This window comes from Thunnus maccoyii, chromosome 3 (genome assembly GCF_910596095.1).
Source record: "Thunnus maccoyii chromosome 3, fThuMac1.1, whole genome shotgun sequence".
Taxonomy (NCBI): Eukaryota; Metazoa; Chordata; class Actinopteri; order Scombriformes; family Scombridae; genus Thunnus; species Thunnus maccoyii.
Genome location: NC_056535.1, coordinates 33,158,614 through 33,177,117, shown reverse-complemented (window position 1 = coordinate 33,177,117; position 18,504 = coordinate 33,158,614). Strand labels below are relative to the sequence as shown.

The following is an 18,504-nucleotide window of genomic DNA, read 5'->3' as shown; positions in this document are numbered from 1 at the left end:
GTTTGATTTATGTAGCATGAGCAGCTGCACCATACAAATATTTCTAAAAGTATTGTGCTATGAAGGTGTGATGTCACTGTTGGAGATACTGAATATCACAGTAAAGACATCATCAGTCATTTTCATTTACTGAAGGAAACCATCCTGATCCAGACTAATTAGCAGAAGTACTGAGCCCACAGTACCCCATCAGCACTGCCACTGGAAGTTTTTATCATTGTTAAGGTGGCTGTTTACTCCTTCAGACATGCTTGTCAGACAATAGAAATTCCCATTAACCCCCCCACTCCCCTCCCCTCCCTCACCATTCTGACTGCAGGGGCTGTGAACGGCCATTTCTGTAACTTTACGAAACAGACCAGCTGATATTTCACACCAACTTCCCGCGGTTATTGGCCAATTGTGGGGAGGTGAGAGAGAAGTCAGGGTTTCAGCCTCTATAGCTCTCCTTTTTCTTTCATTACACAACTGTTTCTGTCACTTTACATATAAACAACAAAGTGCAAAACTATGACTGCACTGAAAATATGTCTGAAAATATGTGCCTTTATCTCCGTTCAGAGTCGTTCAGACCAACTATGAACACATCTGATTTCTGACGTGGTCGGACAACATGTTGCAAAAACTTGTTCTAATCTACCTCAAACTGACCTTTACACTCTCTGCTGATATTTCCCAGTAAGATGTCCTTTTAACTATTGAATGCAAACATTTTCTGCTGGAGTGAAAGTGAGCTGATTGGTTGACAGACATATTATCATTTCAGTCAGCCATGTTTTTTTAGTTTAATAGTCTTAATTTCCCTAGAATTCATAGTAAATTAGTTTATCTTAAGATGCTCAAAAACTAGACAGCTCTATCAGGTCTATTAGTTAGATGTAATCCATAAAGAACACTTTGATGTGCCTATTTGCTCTCTCCCATTAGGCTTATTACACAAAAATACAAACATATACATTATATTTTTTTCCTTACTGTGAGTTGTCCAGCAACTCCAAAGTCGGCCAGTTTGGCCTGACCCTCTGAGTTCAGCAGGATGTTGCCTGCTTTGATGTCTCTGTGGATTTTCCTCATGAAGTGAAGATACTCCAGACCCTTTAAGGTAGACTGCACGATGGCAGCTATCTCCTCCTCTGTTAGCTGAATCACACACGTAAAGAAGGAAGAGAGATACATTAGTCACGGCACTCAAAATCATGTAGAGTGTGCTGCGGTTGAGTGTCTGTCTCCCTCGCTTTGTGACTTCATGCATGCAGATACATCAAAACACACTTACAGGAGGTTTACGCTATACAAACTGTGCGTATATGAGTGTGTTTGAGTGTTACGTTACCGTCTTGCTGCGTATTCGGATGATATCTAACACTGATCCGGCTCCACAATATTCCATGACGATCCACAGATCGCTGTTTTTGAAGTAGCTGCCATAGTACCGCACCACATGGGGACTGAACACAGAAATGTTTTTGTCACTTAATTTATTTCAGCCACTTTAAAATTCAAAGTATTTCTGTTGCTGCATCAACTGATAGCAACATTATCATTCATTTGGAGTCATGTTTCTGTCCACCTGGTGAATCTAAGTCCAATATTCACTCTCTTTTAGCTCTGTTTTTGTTCTCCACCAACTCCTGAGGGAAATATCTGGCTCTTCAGCTGCTAAATGCTCCACTATGTTCACCAGCTAGTCTTTTTAGAGCTTCTTCTCTAAAAACAGCTGCCTGCTGTGACTGAAAACGACGCTATGAGAGCGCTGAGAGTGAACCAAAACAGTAAAGTTGCAGCCGGACAGATAAACAATGAGCTGAAACTCACTATAAAGCTCCGTAAAGCTGAGAGGAGCTGCAGAGTGGCTGATAATTCTCTGTAGGTTCATCACTACGAGCCACAACCAACACATTACACACTGACAGCTCAGACATTGTTATTATAAGAAATATTGATTATAGCCGCTTTCACAACAGAGCGTTCTCAACCTTTCTGCCACCATGTTGTCATTCATGATAATATGAGCTTCTCTATGATGCATTTAAGTGAAATTCACTCTGAATTGGTTCAAATTTAGTTCCTAATGGAGTCAAAATATATTCAAACATAAATTATATTTAACATTTTACTTCTTTCACGAGTCCTTGTATAATAGATATAAATGTTCTGCTGTACATGTCACACGGAACAACAAACTGAGGCATGTTTAATGTTTCAAGCTTTCAGTTTAACTTTTAAAATCCCCATCAGGAGGAGGAGAAGCTATCAGGAAAACCACCTAACATATAAAAATGTACCAGCTGACTCCTTAGTAAACATGAGTGAAGCTGCTGCCATCACAGACCTACACACAGGTCATTTGTAAGAAATAACATTAAAAACACATGAACACTCACAGCACTATGTGAACACAATGATGACCTCTAAAGTAAAACTGAAAGCTCAGGAAACCAAACTGTCTGTTTGAATATGTCTGCATAACAAATGCAGAAACGTGTAACTCCTACATGAACTCACAGCTGCAGTATCACACTGTAGACTGTAAAAAAAACCAAAACAGTTTCATCACAAATAACTCTGATTCTTTGGTACTTTTACCATATAGCAATGACACTGTTGTACATTTTATGGCAGCAGCAGTTGAGTGTGTTTGTAGCTGATGGGAAACCCCCCCAAAAAAACCTGATACACACTGTTTCTGATTCCAGTTTCCACTAATAATGCACTTATTGTTAGTCAGATGGAAGAAATGATTGTAAAGTATCCTAGATTTCATAAAATAAAGCATACTTTAATAATGTAATGTAAAAACTAATGACTGGTAAGCTTTAGGTCACACCAGTAAAGCTGTTTTTATGGGTTTTTGTCAAAATTAAGATCACATACAATACAAGTACCTGTTACACTGCTGCATGATGGAGATTTCCTTGATAATCTCCTGAAGATCAGACTCCACGGGAACTTGTTTGATGGCTACAATCTCCCCCGTCTCTTTATAATGGGCTTTAAACACACAGCCATAAGACCTGCAGAGACATACAAAGACAGAGCTTTAAACATGCTGTGTTGCCTGTTTGCGTCACATGTGACCAAAAAGGGTTTGGTTATGTTCAAAAGGAAGTACAACGTAGTTCCTAACAGACCACAGACCACCGTAGAGGAGAGGAGAGAGGTGATATTGTTTAAATATATTGCACTGGGTTGTTCATGTTCAAACTGAAAGAAACAGTTGTGTAAAGAATGAAAAAAAAAAAAGAGAGCTAGAGAGACAAACTCAAACCCCTCGCTTCTCTCTCTTCTCCGCACGTGTGGTTTTTGTCAGTTTTGCAAACTTTTTGCCACTAACTTTCCACTTTCAACAGATGAATGAATGTGAAAACAAACATCCAACCAGTGTAACGAGTAGGAAACACATGTTTGAGTGGACTGAGAGGTCTTTAAGTTGGTCTCAAGTGAACCACATTTACTAAAAAGCAGGTTTGCTACATTTTAATGTCCCCACCTCACTGCATTGACACACATAATTCTTAAAAAAAAAAAAAAAAAGCATAACTAAAATTACATTTATTACATTTTCATTCACTAAACTAGGCTTGTATGATTCAAACTGACTCAAACCAATAATTATTCTAATAAAGAGACTTAAAGTAAATCAGGATCAGGAGTCCAAACCTTTATGTCATGTTGAGCTTTTAAAGCATGAGGAACTAAAGGTTATCAGCCGTCAACATCTGTCACTTTAAGTGTCCTTTCCTGTCGCTGGTTTGGATTATGCTCTTGTCATTTTCTCACAACTTGGCTTTGGTCATTTTCACACGTTTTTTTGTTTTGTTTGTTTGTTCTCACCTGCCAAAGTGAACTAAAACGGAAGGAAACGTGCAAAGGCTCCAATAAACAACTTTAACTGATACGTGGATATTAGTGTGATTAACAGCTTAGCTTATGTTGCAGAAAGAAACCATAGAAGAGTTTTACAGAGTATGTTTCTTTAAACCGGAGGGTCATTAAACAGTGTTGAAAAACGACGGTGTCAGCTCTAACACACACACGCACACACACACTCACACACAAATAGCGTCAATCAGCCTCGCTCAGAACAGGAAGTGCGTTGAGAAACAGGATATGAAGAGGCAATGTTTATGTTGATGGGCACCAGAGAAGGGAGGAGTAGCATTGATGGCTCAGGGAGGGTACGGCGAGATGTTTTAACACTGAATCGAAGCACGCTCTTATCATTTGAAATATCTATAATAGCATTTCTCCCAGTCAAAACTGTATTCTCACTAGTCAGAATGGTAATTAATAACATTCTCAGTGGTAGAAATTGTGTTTCAAGATATCTACAACTTTTGTTATACTAGTCAAAAACAAATTTAAGATATCTAAAAATCCTTAAAATTATAAATAGCAACTTTAACATTTAATAGACATCCACACTGTCATTCATCCTTGGACAAATGACGTCACCTTTGCACCAACTTCAGATGTCCACCATTATATTTTTGCAACTCTTACTAGGAAAAACTCCCATTGAATTAGCTATATATGTCATAATGGCCATGGGAGGGAGAGGAGATGAGACAGATGGAGAGACAGAGGGGGGGGGGGATTGTGCCTCTGTGTCATCATCTGACTGACTGTGCGACTAAATGACTCACCCTTCACCCAGCTTCTCCAGGACATCAAAGACTTCCTCTGGCTGCTTGGTGAGGCTGTCCTCGCTCAGCTTCTTAAACTGCCTGTAATGACAATCAAGAGACGGATATGAAATGTTGAAGGCGGTGGCGGCGGCATGCAGATGAGAAAAGAAAAAGAGACTGAAAGAGTTAAGGTGAAACTTTTCACTGTAAAAAGTTTCGGATAACTGCTTGTTCCTCTCGTTATCACCTTCCACTATCTGTGTGACATAAACTACTAAACGTTTTCAGTCACAAGTGATTCACTTGTTGCTGCACATTTATAATGATTTTGTCCATTACACAGTAGAGCTGCAACAGTTAGTTGAGTAATCTATCAACAGAAAATAAAAGCAATTATTTTGATTTATTGTTTCAGTCATTTTTCAGGCAAATAAATACTTTAACTTCTCAAATGAGAGGATTTTTCTGCTGTTCTTCATCATATACGACAATAAATTAAATGTCTTTAGGTTTAAGACTGTTGGTCAGACAAAAAAGCTAAATAAAGACATCAGCATGTGGTTGAAGATATTGTAAATGGCATTTTTATAGAGTTAACTAAATGATTAACTGATTAAATGATTGGTGCATGAACTGGTAATGAAAATAATCACCAGTTGCTGCACTGTTGCACAGTAAAAAATAGGGCTGTAGTCAACCAAAGAAAAACTTGGTCGACTGAAATCGTACATAATCTTCAACTAATCGATTAGTTGCGGGTAGGTTTGGGGGGGTGTAACGGAACAGAGTGCACAGTGAACTCACAAACTCCGTTTTGCCTCTTCAGGTTAGGCTAACCTATTGTTGCTAACCCAATTCACTTTTCCAGAACTTTGGGAAACAACAGACGTGACTTTTTAGCATTTATTAACTGTTACACTGGAGTCTGAACTGTACATTTATTGCCAGACAGAACTTACCGCTAACCTTTTCCTCTGCCCCGCTCGCATCCACCGTCACTTCTCTGCCGCCTTTTCCCGCTCGCCACGCAAACATACTAAGCACTGCCCTATTCCTAAACGGAGTTACGCTACCGATATTTAGCGTTACTTTTGGCATTAAAAACTATCTTTTGGCCTGGCGGGGGTTCGTTAATATTATTACAGGAGAAACGCTCAGTAAACATTCAATACGTTGAGTAAACACTCAGTAAACGTTGAGTACAGTTAGACCCAGCAGTTTCCATTAGGTTGGGTGAGTTCAAAGTTGTGTTTTGAATACACCCCCATTGTTTTCACAGGTAATTTGTTAGTCTGTCCTTCCCACCGCAGGAAATAATGGATTAATCCTGGAAAGCTATCGATGTAGCACTTTTCTCCTTATGAAAATAACACGAAGATTATTCGATCAATGAGAATTTAGTCGGACGAGAACATATTGACCAACTAATCGACCAGAAGACTACAGCCCTAGTAAAAAACATCTCAGAATGTCAATATTTTAGACAGTAATGAGGAGTTAAACAGTATCACCGCCATTTATTCTTGTTTCTACAGAGTCTTCATGCGTTTATTGGGGGACGTGTTAGCTTTAAAAATCAGAACCAGGCAGAATATTTAGTTCATCCTCCTCTTGTGTGTCGCTGATCACCTTTTGTTCCCTCCTACAAAAACTTCTCCAGATGTCTCACAAGCCAAGAGACAAAAATAGTCTCAGTGCACAAGCAAAAATAGATCCAAACATGTCTTGGATGCAGTTTGTGACAAGCCTTTCTAAAGGGAAACTACAAGAAGACAGATGGAAACATCAAATTAAGTTAAATCAAAGACGCAAAGCTTTACTGCTGCTCCACTCTCACATATTTGGAGCATCAACTGTCTGATTTCCATTCAGAAGTCTGTATCACAAAGACTTGCATGTATCTATTGGTGCTTATGTACAATATTTAATCTACTTTATCAATGTTTCTCATACACAGAACTAATTTGGACATTTTTGCCCATTTGGACGTTGTGACTAGGATAATAAATCTTTGAATTGTCACATTTCTGTAATCAAGATATTATGATGTCATCTCGCAATATTGAGATTAAATCAATATATCCCAGCTTTATTTGGAGAGATGCACTGTGTTAGGTCATGAGTGAGTATTAACATGAGGTTGATTTGAATGTTTACATAAGAACAGGTTTGTTCCAGTGCTGCAGGAGCATTAAAACAGCAGTGACATCTGACCTTTGGGGCAAATAAACTCAATCAATCAATCAATCAATTTCCTGTTGAGTAATAGAAAGAGATGGGAGCTTGTTACAGCTGCCCTTCTGATTCTGACACTTTAATATCTCCAGATGTTAAACATTGTACTCCTGAAGAAATAAAAACTTAAACCACAAAAAACGAGGGCAGCGAGTCTTTACTCAGTCCTGCAGGAACAGAAAAATGGTTTAAACTTCTTTTTTTAATCTTCTGAGAGTCTCTGAAACAGACTTTTCTTGTTTGTCACATGGTGAGCTCATAACAGAGCTCATTTGTCAATAAGTCTGCAGCTTTCTTTTAAGCCTCTCTGGTTCAATTCAGGCTGCCCAGTGTATAGATAGACTTCAAGCCACAAGCCGCAGAAAACACAGAGAGTGGAGCATTGAAACGGTCATCTAGCGTAGCAGCCCATAATCTGCTTTTCAAGTGGACTCTGTGAACTTCTTCGGTTTCATGTGTGTATCCGCTGCGGCTAGAAGTACAGGACGTGCTAAATGTTTACATTACTAAAATTAAAATGTTCTTTTCCTTGTTTAACTACTTCTATTTTTGATAGGAATGCAGCCTACATTCAGTACAGACTGCTGCTTGTAATGTTCTTCTTCTAAGATAAGACCTCATTTTTAATACGTTTCTAATTGTTCCGGTTGAAGAGCGATTTGTAAGAACTTTCTATATTTTTAGAAGATGATTCTGTGAAACTTACAGGCTTCACTGGAACGCTGCTGCAATAGAAATAACTGGAAACTACATTGACTTCATGAGGAAACGCTGGATGACTGAGAGGACATGATAACAAGAGAGCTGCTGTGTGTTTAACCAGCATCCTCCTGATGAGTGGACAGAATAGGAACTCCTCAGTTCCTACTGTCACACACACACACAAACACACACACACACACACACACACACACACACACACACACACACACACACACACACACACACACACACACACACACACACACAGCAGCTCAACTGAACAAACAAATCACTTTCTAAAACAATAAACCAACAGAAAGTGTCCCCGCTCGTCTTTTAGTTTTCTTTTCTTATTTCGAGCGTCACCATTACAACTCTTCATTGATTTCTGATAGTTTTTATACACTGTGTGTGTTTTTTACACCTTTAACCTTTAAGTCTACCAACATGTGTGTTTTATTCTTACTTTAATGGCCAGTTTCAACACATTTGATTTATTTTATTTGTATAACTACCGAGTTTGTTCACAGAGGCCTATTAATAATTGTCATGGTTTTAACAGCACGTTGCCATCGTAAAAAATGTATAAACTTCTCAAGTAAAACATTTACCTTCAGGTTAAAAGAGCAGAGGTGTTATTTCACACATATACATATATAATGAGCATGACTACTGTTTAGTTCTCTACTAACTAAACTGATCATGAGATGACGTGTCAGGGTCTTGCCGCTTCTGCTGAACTATTTCCTGGGGGAGTCTCTAACTTGGGCAGCAACTAATGCTTATTTTATTATTAATTAATATGCTATTTATTAAACTTAACTGATAAATTGTTTTTAGTACTCAATGTCAAATGTCAAATATGGCATTATAATTCATCAGAGCCTCAGCTGACGTCTTCAAATTGCCTCTTTTGTCTGATGAACTCTTTACAACTCAAAGACATCCAGTTTCCTTTCATGTAGAACAGAGATAAGCAGGTGAAGCTCACTTTAGAGAAGCTGCAAGAAGCAAAACTTTGACAATTAAATGGACTATTAGATCAACTGACTGATTGTTTCAGCTCTAATTCTAATTATTTGGATCTTAGGTAGAAGTATGAACCTAAACCGCAGAATTAACACATTTAAAGAAACCACTGACAGGATTTTGAAGTCATTATACCACATTTATACTCCTGTCTTGCATTAAACATTTCTAAATTGTACTCAGCTTGTTTGCTGACTACCTACTGAACAACAGAAATACAGTTAGCAATCAGTCACATACAGGAGTACAAAATGATTAATGAATGATTAATTCCACCAATCTATGGACAGAAGATTAATCGGCAACTACTTTGATGAGCGAATAATCGTTTTACTCATTTTTTTAAAGCAAAAACGCTTCAGATTTGCTGGTTGCAGCTTCTTGAATGTGAGGGTTTGAAGTTTTTCTGTGTCAAACATGACAGTAAACAGGATATCTTTAGATTTTGGACAGTTGTAGGTTGCAGCTCTATATTTGATGGTTCAAGGTTCTCAAATGTACTCAAATATAAGAATTTGCTGCACTTCATGGTCTTCAAGTAATTTTAATATTTTGGGGATTTGGACTGGTGTTCATTATTCTTCACCAAAACATCATAAGTCTTTCCAGCAGCTTAATTTTTCTGCTATTAAAAACCTGTGCTGATGTCTCTGACTCCTGTCGCCATGGAAACCCACCTCAAAAACCTGAGTGTCTCCCAGCTCTTCTAATAATAATAATAATAACGATGCACTTAATAGGTACTGCACTTACACAGTGTTAAAAACATAACATAAAGAAGATGAAAAAACATTCCTGAATAAAAAGGCTTTTAAGCCCGTTTTAAAAGGGTTTCTATAGATACACACACCTGATGACCGATGAGCATGAATTACTGCGTCTGCTCTAATCTGATTTAATCAAACATGTCCAGATTAAAGCAGCTAAACCCAGATTTACAAAGCCAATGAAGGCATTAATTGGATCAGCGGGGCTTTGATAGTGACAAGTCCTGGGATTAAACACAACACGCTCTGTTAATTCTATAAGGAGGTGGCCGCTGTGGGAACGGCTGTAAGTCATGACGGATGATGACAAGAATAAATAATGTTTAAACTAAACAAATGTGGCAACATTTTCTGACATACATTAAGAGTGCTACGTCTTAGAGAGGGATTGGAGTGATAGTTAACAGAATATAAAGAAACACTGAAATGCTGGGGTTGTTCTTTTTGACTGCCTTTTGCTTTCTGTTTGCCTGTTTTATTTGTAGATATAAATGGGAACTGTGTGTTTGACATTTAGAGGCTACTATATATATATATATATATATATATATATATTTCTACTTATTTCAGTGTAGAGGATGAATAAGAAGTGGAAACTAGAGCAGTTACCTTTAGTTCAGACATACAGATAGATAGATAGATAAACAGATAGATAGATAAATAGATAGATAGATAGATAGATAGATAGATAGATAAACAGATAGATAGATAGATAGATAAACAGATAGATAGATAGATAGATAGATAGATAGATAGATAGATAGATAGATAGATAGATGCCACAGCAGCTACTTAATATAAATAAAAATATAAAAACAATGAGGTTAACAGGTAAAAGAAACGAATGCAATTAAATGTAATTACAGAAACATTTTCTTGAGGCTCCGGTTGCCATGGCAAACCTCAACTTCAGATCAGCTGCATTTCACTAATATTGAAACAAACTGCTTCTCATTCAGAGAAGCAAGAATTGTGCAAAAAAAAAAAAAAAAAAAACGTTAACTGAAGGCGGCTCGAAACAATTTAAATAAGACATCCGGTAACAGAAAGTTGAGATGTTTTACTGTAATTTTCTTTAAAGCCAACTCGTTTCCACTGACAGGCGGTTATGTAATATTATCCCCTCTAAGATATTTGGCAGATTCTCAGCCCATCGACGGGCTGCACAGGTCGAATCAATGAGGATGTCAGGTATCTAAACCCCGTGTGTTTTCATTCTTTAGCATAACGTTACCTGCGAGGGTGACTCCTCATCTGTACTTTGTCCTTGTTCTCCATGTTTGTCCTCTTCTGTGTTTTCTCGGGGGGTACTTTTCTAGTCGTCGGTGGTCAAACTTGACCGAGCAACGTCTCAAACTAGACAGTCGACGCTAACAGTAACAGACCGTTAGCAGCTAGCAGCTAGCCCGCTACCGCCGCCGCGGGAAACATAACGTCTGTTTCTCATTTTGTAAAACGAGCTTGACACACTGATCAGACGTCGCCCGGTTGTCGTGTCCTCGCCGCCGGGTTCATCCTCCTCCAGTGTCGGGACAACTTTGGACTTGTTTGGCAGACAAACGCTGTGTGACATCCACTTGAACAAACCAGGAAGAGTAGTGAAGAGACGGCAGGAAGGCGGTCCCGAACAAAGACCGCAGTACCGGACCGGCAGGGGGCGACAGATACACCGAGTACTGTAGACTAGTAACTGAGTACATTTACTCAAGTACTGTACTGTCAAGACAGTTATGAGGTACTTGTACTTTACGTGAGTATCTCCATGTGATACTACTTATACTTCCACTCCACTACGTTTCAGAGGGAAATATTGTACTTTCTACTCCACTACATTTATTTAACAGCTTTAGTTACTTTTCAGTTGAAGATTTGACACAATGGATAATATAACAATCTTTTAAAATACAAGACATTGTTAATTAAAGATGAAACCAGTGGTTTCCAACCTTTTTGGCTTTTGACGTCTTACAAAAAGCAGTGTGTAGTCGGGGTCACATTTCACATGTCTATGAGTTGTTAACAGCTCCACCAAATAGTGATTTTTCCCTCTAAACTTCTCACATGCTTTCATTTCAATAAATGTTCAAATGATCCAATATAAAGTAGTGTAAACTAGCTCCACCTCCAGCAGCTACAACAGTAACATGCTGCTCTAACACTGATGCTTCACTATTAATAATCTAATGATGTCATATATAATAATATATCAGTCAGAGGGACCAAACCACTACTTTTACTGCAATACTTTAACTACATCAAGCTCATAATACTTATGTACTTTTACTAGTTTAGGATTTTTCATGCAGGACATATATTGCTGTATTACTACTTTTCCTGAAGTAAAAGATCTGTGTCTACTTCTTCCACCACTGGTGGTAGGCAAATAGTGGCCAGTGGGCCAAATCCGGCCCTCCAACAAAAATATTTGGCCCCATAACGAAAGCTGAAGTTTTCCTCTTATAGATACATCAGATCTTTTACATGAGTCTTCATAAATCTACAGTAGATAATGATGTAAACACAAAGCTCATGTAAATTCCAATAAATATGACCTTGTAACATCTTCTAAATGTACATAATTTGGCCGATCAGAACAGATTTGTGTCAATAACAGTACTTTGAAGTCATGAAGCAGCCCTCTGTTTATTGTGTGCAGATAAGTTATCAATTACATTTCTATTCTTGTAATGTAACACAGAGGATGTTTGTTTATGAGTCATTTTTTGCCACATCAGAAACAAAATCAGTCTGTTTTATTAGCCATATTCCCCTATTTAACATTTATAAGCAGCATATAAACAGTTAATTCATGTTTATAACAGGCTATGATGTAGTTGTAAGCATATATGAGTGTTTATTAATGTATTTGTCAATTACTATTATCTCCTCCTGTGGGCATCTTGCTGGTATATAAACAGATAATGAATATATGCTAAAACAGTTGTAATAATGTTAAATATTTCTTAATTGTTAACATGCTGCTTATAAATGCAAAATAAGGGGATTGAAGTTACAGTGTTTCCTCTCTGAAAAGAAATGCTACTGACAGCTGTCAAAGATTTAAATATTAAAATGTAGATGGTTGTGAAACAGCTCCAGAAAAAACAGATGTTAAAACATTGCTTTCGCTCTTTGTGAGGTTTAGTAGGCAGCAGCTTCTTAAAGCTGCAGTTTGAGTGACAGTCAAAGGTGCATATTGTGTCGTATCATATCCTATTAGGATAATATATAAAGTATATTGATTGTGAGTGCTGTGTCCCTCTTCCTACAACATGTACTAAACCCAGAAGAGAAAGATGTTAATACTCTTCTTCTCCAGAGATTTTTAGAACTTTGGGTACCTGTCCATATTGTACAACAACATACATGTATAGTAGTGAATTTAATATTACAAGGTTTTTTTTCTGTGCTAACTAGATCAAATTGATGTAAAAAAAAAACCCAAAACAAAACACCATATGTGACAGAGTGAATTATCTCAGCAACACTGTAAAAAAAGACAAAAGGGCTCTCACATTAATAGAATAGTTTATTTCAGAGGAACATAACAGCATAGCGACGTTCACATCTGATCAGTTAATTACATCCAAAGGGGGCAAGAAGGAACGTCATCTTCAGAGCGGGAATGAATGACAGGGAAGAAAATCTGGAACAAGAAAAACAAAATCACAATTAGATATTAAAACATTATTTTAAAGTTAAAGAACTTGTCCTTTCTTGGAGTAACTCTACTTGTATGGTCTGTCTGCACTGCATATGAGGTACTGGTTCTTAATGGTAAACCCTTAAACCCTATGAGTCACTGTGACCAGTTCCAGTATCTAACATGATAGGTTAACACATAGGTTGTTTGTACCTGCACTGTCTGGTTCAGTTTAGGCACAAAAACCACTTGGTTTGATTAAGGGAAAAGATCAAGGTTTGTGTTAAAATATTCACTTGAAACCTGGTTACTACTTCCTTAAAGTTAGGCAATCTTTGTCGTCATAGCAACGGTAAACACTGCCCAACCTGCCTCCTCCTAATGAGGAAGTCACCTTATATAGACTTCAGCTGAGCTGCATCACTTCTCCAGGTCATAACTACTACGGCCACTAGATGGCGTTTATCACTCAAACATAACTAAAGGTCATCTTTGGCGACTGAATTTATATTTTACTTAGGAGGACGGGCTCCTTTAATGGGACTTAAAGTACCAGTGAAATCAAAATACATTTTCCCAGATTTAATCCTGTGTCCTTGTGTTAATGGTTCATTTATCTCTTGTTATCTGCCAAATGTATGCCAAAAAAATCAGTATCAGACTATTTTTTACATCAAAATAAGTCTTTTCTCTTCCTGTAAATGGTTTAAAATATTTGATGCAGTGTTTCTTTTGTAATTTTAATACAGCTGTGGTGCTTTGGGCAATAATTCAAGCTTTGTCTCATGTGTGTCACAGTTTGGGTCCAAGTTATGATTAAAGTTGAGGCTCTAGTGTTTTAAAGTGTTTTTAATAACTGTATAATCAAGTAGTCAGCATCTGGACTACACTTTAGTTTTAGATAACATTAAGGCTAAATTACATTCTTTATTTTGATTGAACATTTTCTGTTGCAGTGGTTGTAATGTTCTTGCACTGCTGCTAAATGAATACAGAGGAAACACTGTGGTGACTCATCCTGCATCACTCACATCCAATCAAATGTGACTTTGGGCGAGTAGCAGCCACATCGGTCATATAAAACCACACGTCAACCTTTGTGGGTCATAGTAGCTAACAGAGCGATATGGAGAGAGACAGGAAGAGATGTGGGTTTGGATATCAGTAGGCAAAAACTGTGTTTTCATTTCCAAAACACTGTGACTGCTGAGGTCTAATTCATTCATCTCTCCCTCGTCTTCCTCCTGAACTAACAGGTGAGGAAGGTGTGTGTGAAGCCAACAGTCCTCCAACTCTGTAAGACCCAATCAAATGTGAAGGATTTGATTTAAATCCCTCTTATAACTGTACAATGCTCAAATATTCCATTTCACTGGAGCAGAAGCTAAAGACGCTCTAACGTCCATTTTATTGGGACTTTAACGGTGCTCTGGTCATGAAGAAATAATGTTTCATCTCAGAAGTATTTTCTAATGCTTGAATGGTTATGGTTATCCATTAATCCAACCCCGTCGCTGGAAGACTCACAGTGGGTTTACTCCCCAGAGGGCCGCACGCTCTCGAAGATGCCGGCTTCCCTCATGGCGTTGAAGTCTTTGACAGCGTCGTACTGCTTGTAGAAGTCAGCGTAGGCCTGTTTCCTGGGCTCCGTCACTCCATACTGTGGGGAACAAAAGACATGTCTGTTTTATTCACAAGATAAAGATATTACTGAAAGTCACAAGAGAAAATGTTAAATAAGCTTCAAAGAGCCACAACTGGTCGTAGGATACGATTCTGACGAGGTATTTTAAAGAAAAGCAAAGCAGCGTTTCCCTCAGGAAGTTGGTTAGTGCTAATAAGGTGGACAAAAGATTAGCAACATCTTTCTATATTATGTCCAACACAACCATTAATTATGGCCTCAAAAATGACCACTGAGGTTTTTTTTGAAGGACTATTTCGCTTATTGTTTAACAGGACTAATAAACTGGCACGTGGCACAATACCTAATTTTTGTCTTCACAGTACAAACAACTGACATAACATCAAAAATGTTATTTTGTTTCTCATGTCCGCTGATGTTTAAAATGGTCAAGATCCTGATCTTAAATATTAATAAAACTGTGAAGTGTTCCCATCATGTCTGTATCTTTTCAGTCATAACTGCAGCTGTGTGTCTCTGCTCTCACCTTGAACCCGAGTGCAGCCACCAAGGACAGAGTGAAAGCGATGGGCAGGTGAAACCTCAGGCGCTTTCCCAGCAGCCCCCTCATCGCAGGCTTTGCAAGAGACATGTTGGATCACCTGCAGAAACAAGACGTCAAGACAAAAGTCCAGCTGAGTCATACAAACAATTCATTATCAACTAATCTGCCAATTATCTGCTTGATTAATCATTTAGTCTATGAAATGTTAAAAAATAGTACAAAAAATTGCATTCACGATTTCTCAGAGGCTACAGTGATGTTTTCAATTTGCTTGTTTTGTCTGACTAACAGTCCAAAACCTTCAAATATTCAAGTCACTGTCGTACATGACAAAGAAAAACAGCAAATCTTCACATATAAGAAGTTGGTATCATAAAATGACATTTTATTTTGCAGACTACAGGTAGCGGTGGTTGTGAATGGCTTGAGCTCCTTGTGTAAACACAGATAAAACACAATAGTGAAAATTTAAGATCAGTCAAGCAAAGTCTTTAAAGTTGTGCCATCTGAGCCAACGATCATTTCTTGAATTACATTCTGATGCAAATTGCAAAATGTAACTCGACTGAATGAATCTAAAGTCTAAAATTGAATTCTATATCTGAAGATGACATAAAACTTTGAATTTGGGCAAAACCAAGGTGACAGTGGACCGTCAATTTATGAGTAGTTGCTTTTACAATTTACCAGTATAATCATGGCGCATATTTTTTTAAAAATTAGAAAATAGAAAGTAGAGTGCTGACAATAAGGGAGGAGGGAGAGACAACGTGAAAGGTCTCCATAGCAACACTGCTTTTAGGTGGTCAGCCTTTAAAAATCCTGTGACATAATCTTCTGAACTCATCAATGAATACAACATTATTGACGATAAGGTCTTGGATGTATCAGGAATTTCAGCCCTATTATCCCAGAAAAAACACCATTAAATAATATATTATAATAAACACCACCAACATATTGACAGGTCAGGTGCTCCACAGACCTGCTGCGTACAAATTACACTTTCTGCTATCGGTGAGATCAAAATTTATGACACAATTTGAGTATTAAAGAGTCACAAGTTTTGGTTAACAACTATTAAAATCTGTGAATCCATTTAATGGACAGGTTCAAAATTTTATTTCTGCGCTGTAATCATTCCTTCTGTTCATACTGGCTATTAAAAGATCCCCTTCAAATGTGCTTTCAATGTAAGTGATGGAGGACAAAATCCACAATCATTTAGTGCAAAAATGCATTTAAAAGTAAATGTGAAGCTTATATGAGGCTTCAGCAGTCTGAGTTAGTCATATCAAGTGGATATCTGACACATTTACAGTCTTTTTAGCATCAAATTCCCTCTTTATGTTTCCTTGGACAGTGTTTCCCCGTTGAGCTGCGGTGGGGGTATAGTAACAAAAAGAGGGACTTTGACACTAAAAAGACTAACGCTGAAAGATATCTACTTGATTTGACTCATTTGGACGCTGAAGCTTCATATTAGCTTCAGATACACTGGAGGAATGATTACAACAAAAACATGTTTCAATGTTCATTTGGGCTCCTGACTGCTGTTTTAAGACAGATTAAAAAATTGAGACCCTGCCCTTTAAATACTACTGAGGCTCCATATTTGGTAACAGCTGATAAAATACAGTTTGTGAAAAAGTAGCTTAGATTCTGACCCAAAGGTAAAATAACATCTATGACCTTGAAATGAAATTCTCTCAAAATAGTGACTTTTCTTTTGTTCCACTTCCTTCACACATTTAGAGGATCGTGTAATAGGCATGACTCATGGTTGTGAGAAAATATTGATAACTGCAGGTATGATCATCAGTGGTGGAAAATAACTAAATACATTTATTCAAATACTGTACTTATGTACATTTTGAGGCACTTGTACTTTACTTACTACCAGTGGTTTCCAACCTTTTTTCTTTTAACGTCTTACAAAAAGCAGTGTGTAGTCGGGGTCACATTTCACATGTCTGAGTTGTTAACAGCTCCACCAAATAGTGATTTTCCCTCTAAACTTCTCACATGCTTTCATTTCAATAAATGTTCAAATAATCCAATATTTCACCAAAAATGAAAGATTAGAGAAAGCGAATGAATGAATATTTCTTCTCTGTCCGTCATTGTGTCCCTGAAGTCTGGTCGGCTGCCAGAACTGAAACCACCGTGTGACCTTTGCAGGAGCGTAACGTTGTGTGTCCTGGTTTAAACTGAGCTATCTCACATTATTTTATGTAACGTTACACATTATTAAGGATTTTTAGAAGAATACTTACAAATATTGACAAAAAGGAAATGAAACCCCTACGTTATATATAAGATATGAACGTACAGGCTTCCTCTATGCGGATTATGATAGTTTTTCTCTTCTATAAAAACATTAACAAAAGCTTTACATGGAAGATGTTGTTCTGTGTAGTTAACGGAACATGTTACACTTATTAGTCAGATACGTGTACCGTGCGCCGGTTAGCATTACAGAGGCATGCTAAGCTAACGTCAGCTAACGGCTGACCAGACAGAGATATTGGAAGGAAATGTCAATTTTCTACGAAATTCGTGAAAACCCAGAAGCTGCTATTCATTTAACAGTTCAAACGCTATAAATTAGTTAACACAGTTCGACGAGCCCGTTTAAACAGTTCAGGATGAGGAAATACTCACGGATTGGACTCACGACCTTCACAGAAAGCGCTAACAGACTGTGCAGCTACCGGAAGAGCTTCTACTGGTGCCTCCGAGGGACAAACCTAAATTCTGACAAAGCGAAGTCAGGGCAGATGAGGTCATAGACTGCAATGAAGCACAGGGGAGGACTGTACCATCAGGAAACTGCGTGGGGCCCCCACGCACTTATTGCAGTATAATATTGCAGTATTTCTTTATATGTATTTAGCATCAGGGGGTCCCAAACAGCTACAGATTGATTATGATGTTTAGATATGGAAAATCGATCAATCAACCAATCGATCAAACTTCATTTGTACAGCACCATAGTGATAGTAGGAACAGTAAAATAGGGTGATATAAAAGCTAGACCGAAAAACTAGATTAAATAGATTAGAAACAGAGACAAATAAAATCAATAATAGGGATAAAATATATATGTGAAAATACTGAATTATGTTACGATTCTAACTCATTATACCCCAAAATAACTTACAAAAGCCCCCAAAGCACCTTAACATTATGCTAATGTACATTTCCACTGAAAACACTGTACCACTACATTTACCTGACACATAAATGTTACTGGTTATGCTGTAGATTCAGATTTTACTCACAATATATAATTAATAAAATATGACGCA

At 37.7% G+C, this 18,504-nt stretch overlaps 2 protein-coding genes across 2 annotated transcripts in view; both read right to left on the bottom strand.

The window, feature by feature from the left end:
* The window catches only part of LOC121891140 (serine/threonine-protein kinase 4-like), a 42,887-nt gene extending 31,885 nt beyond the window's left edge, over positions 1 to 11,002 (bottom strand). The window contains exons 1-5 of the mRNA XM_042403910.1: positions 10,596 to 11,002; positions 4,647 to 4,727; positions 2,886 to 3,014; positions 1,334 to 1,448; positions 976 to 1,140 (exon numbers count right to left, since the gene is read on the bottom strand). Coding sequence (XP_042259844.1) covers positions 976 to 1,140; positions 1,334 to 1,448; positions 2,886 to 3,014; positions 4,647 to 4,727; positions 10,596 to 10,639 — 534 coding nt within the window. The 5' untranslated portion in view covers positions 10,640 to 11,002. The remainder of the gene's footprint in view (positions 1 to 975; positions 1,141 to 1,333; positions 1,449 to 2,885; positions 3,015 to 4,646; positions 4,728 to 10,595) is intronic.
* Positions 11,003 to 12,870: 1,868 nt separating this feature from the next.
* On the bottom strand, positions 12,871 to 17,960 carry LOC121891149 (cytochrome c oxidase subunit 6C-1). Its single transcript, XM_042403922.1, has 4 exons — positions 17,858 to 17,960; positions 15,176 to 15,290; positions 14,532 to 14,664; positions 12,871 to 13,007 (listed from the first exon to the last, which is right to left on the bottom strand). The coding sequence occupies exons 2-3, from the start codon at positions 15,278 to 15,280 to the stop codon at positions 14,539 to 14,541; spliced, it is 231 nt and encodes a 76-aa protein (XP_042259856.1). The 5' UTR covers positions 15,281 to 15,290; positions 17,858 to 17,960; the 3' UTR covers positions 12,871 to 13,007; positions 14,532 to 14,538.
* Positions 17,961 to 18,504: the final 544 nt, after the last annotated feature.

Coding starts and splice junctions, on each gene's coding strand:
- LOC121891149 (XM_042403922.1), bottom strand. CDS start 15,280: ATGTCTCTTGCAAAGCCTGCGATGAGGGGGCTGCTGGGAAAGCGCCTG. Junction 14,665..15,175: donor TGGCTGCACTCGGGTTCAAG/GTGAGAGCAGAG, acceptor TGTTCCCCACAG/TATGGAGTGACGGAGCCCAG.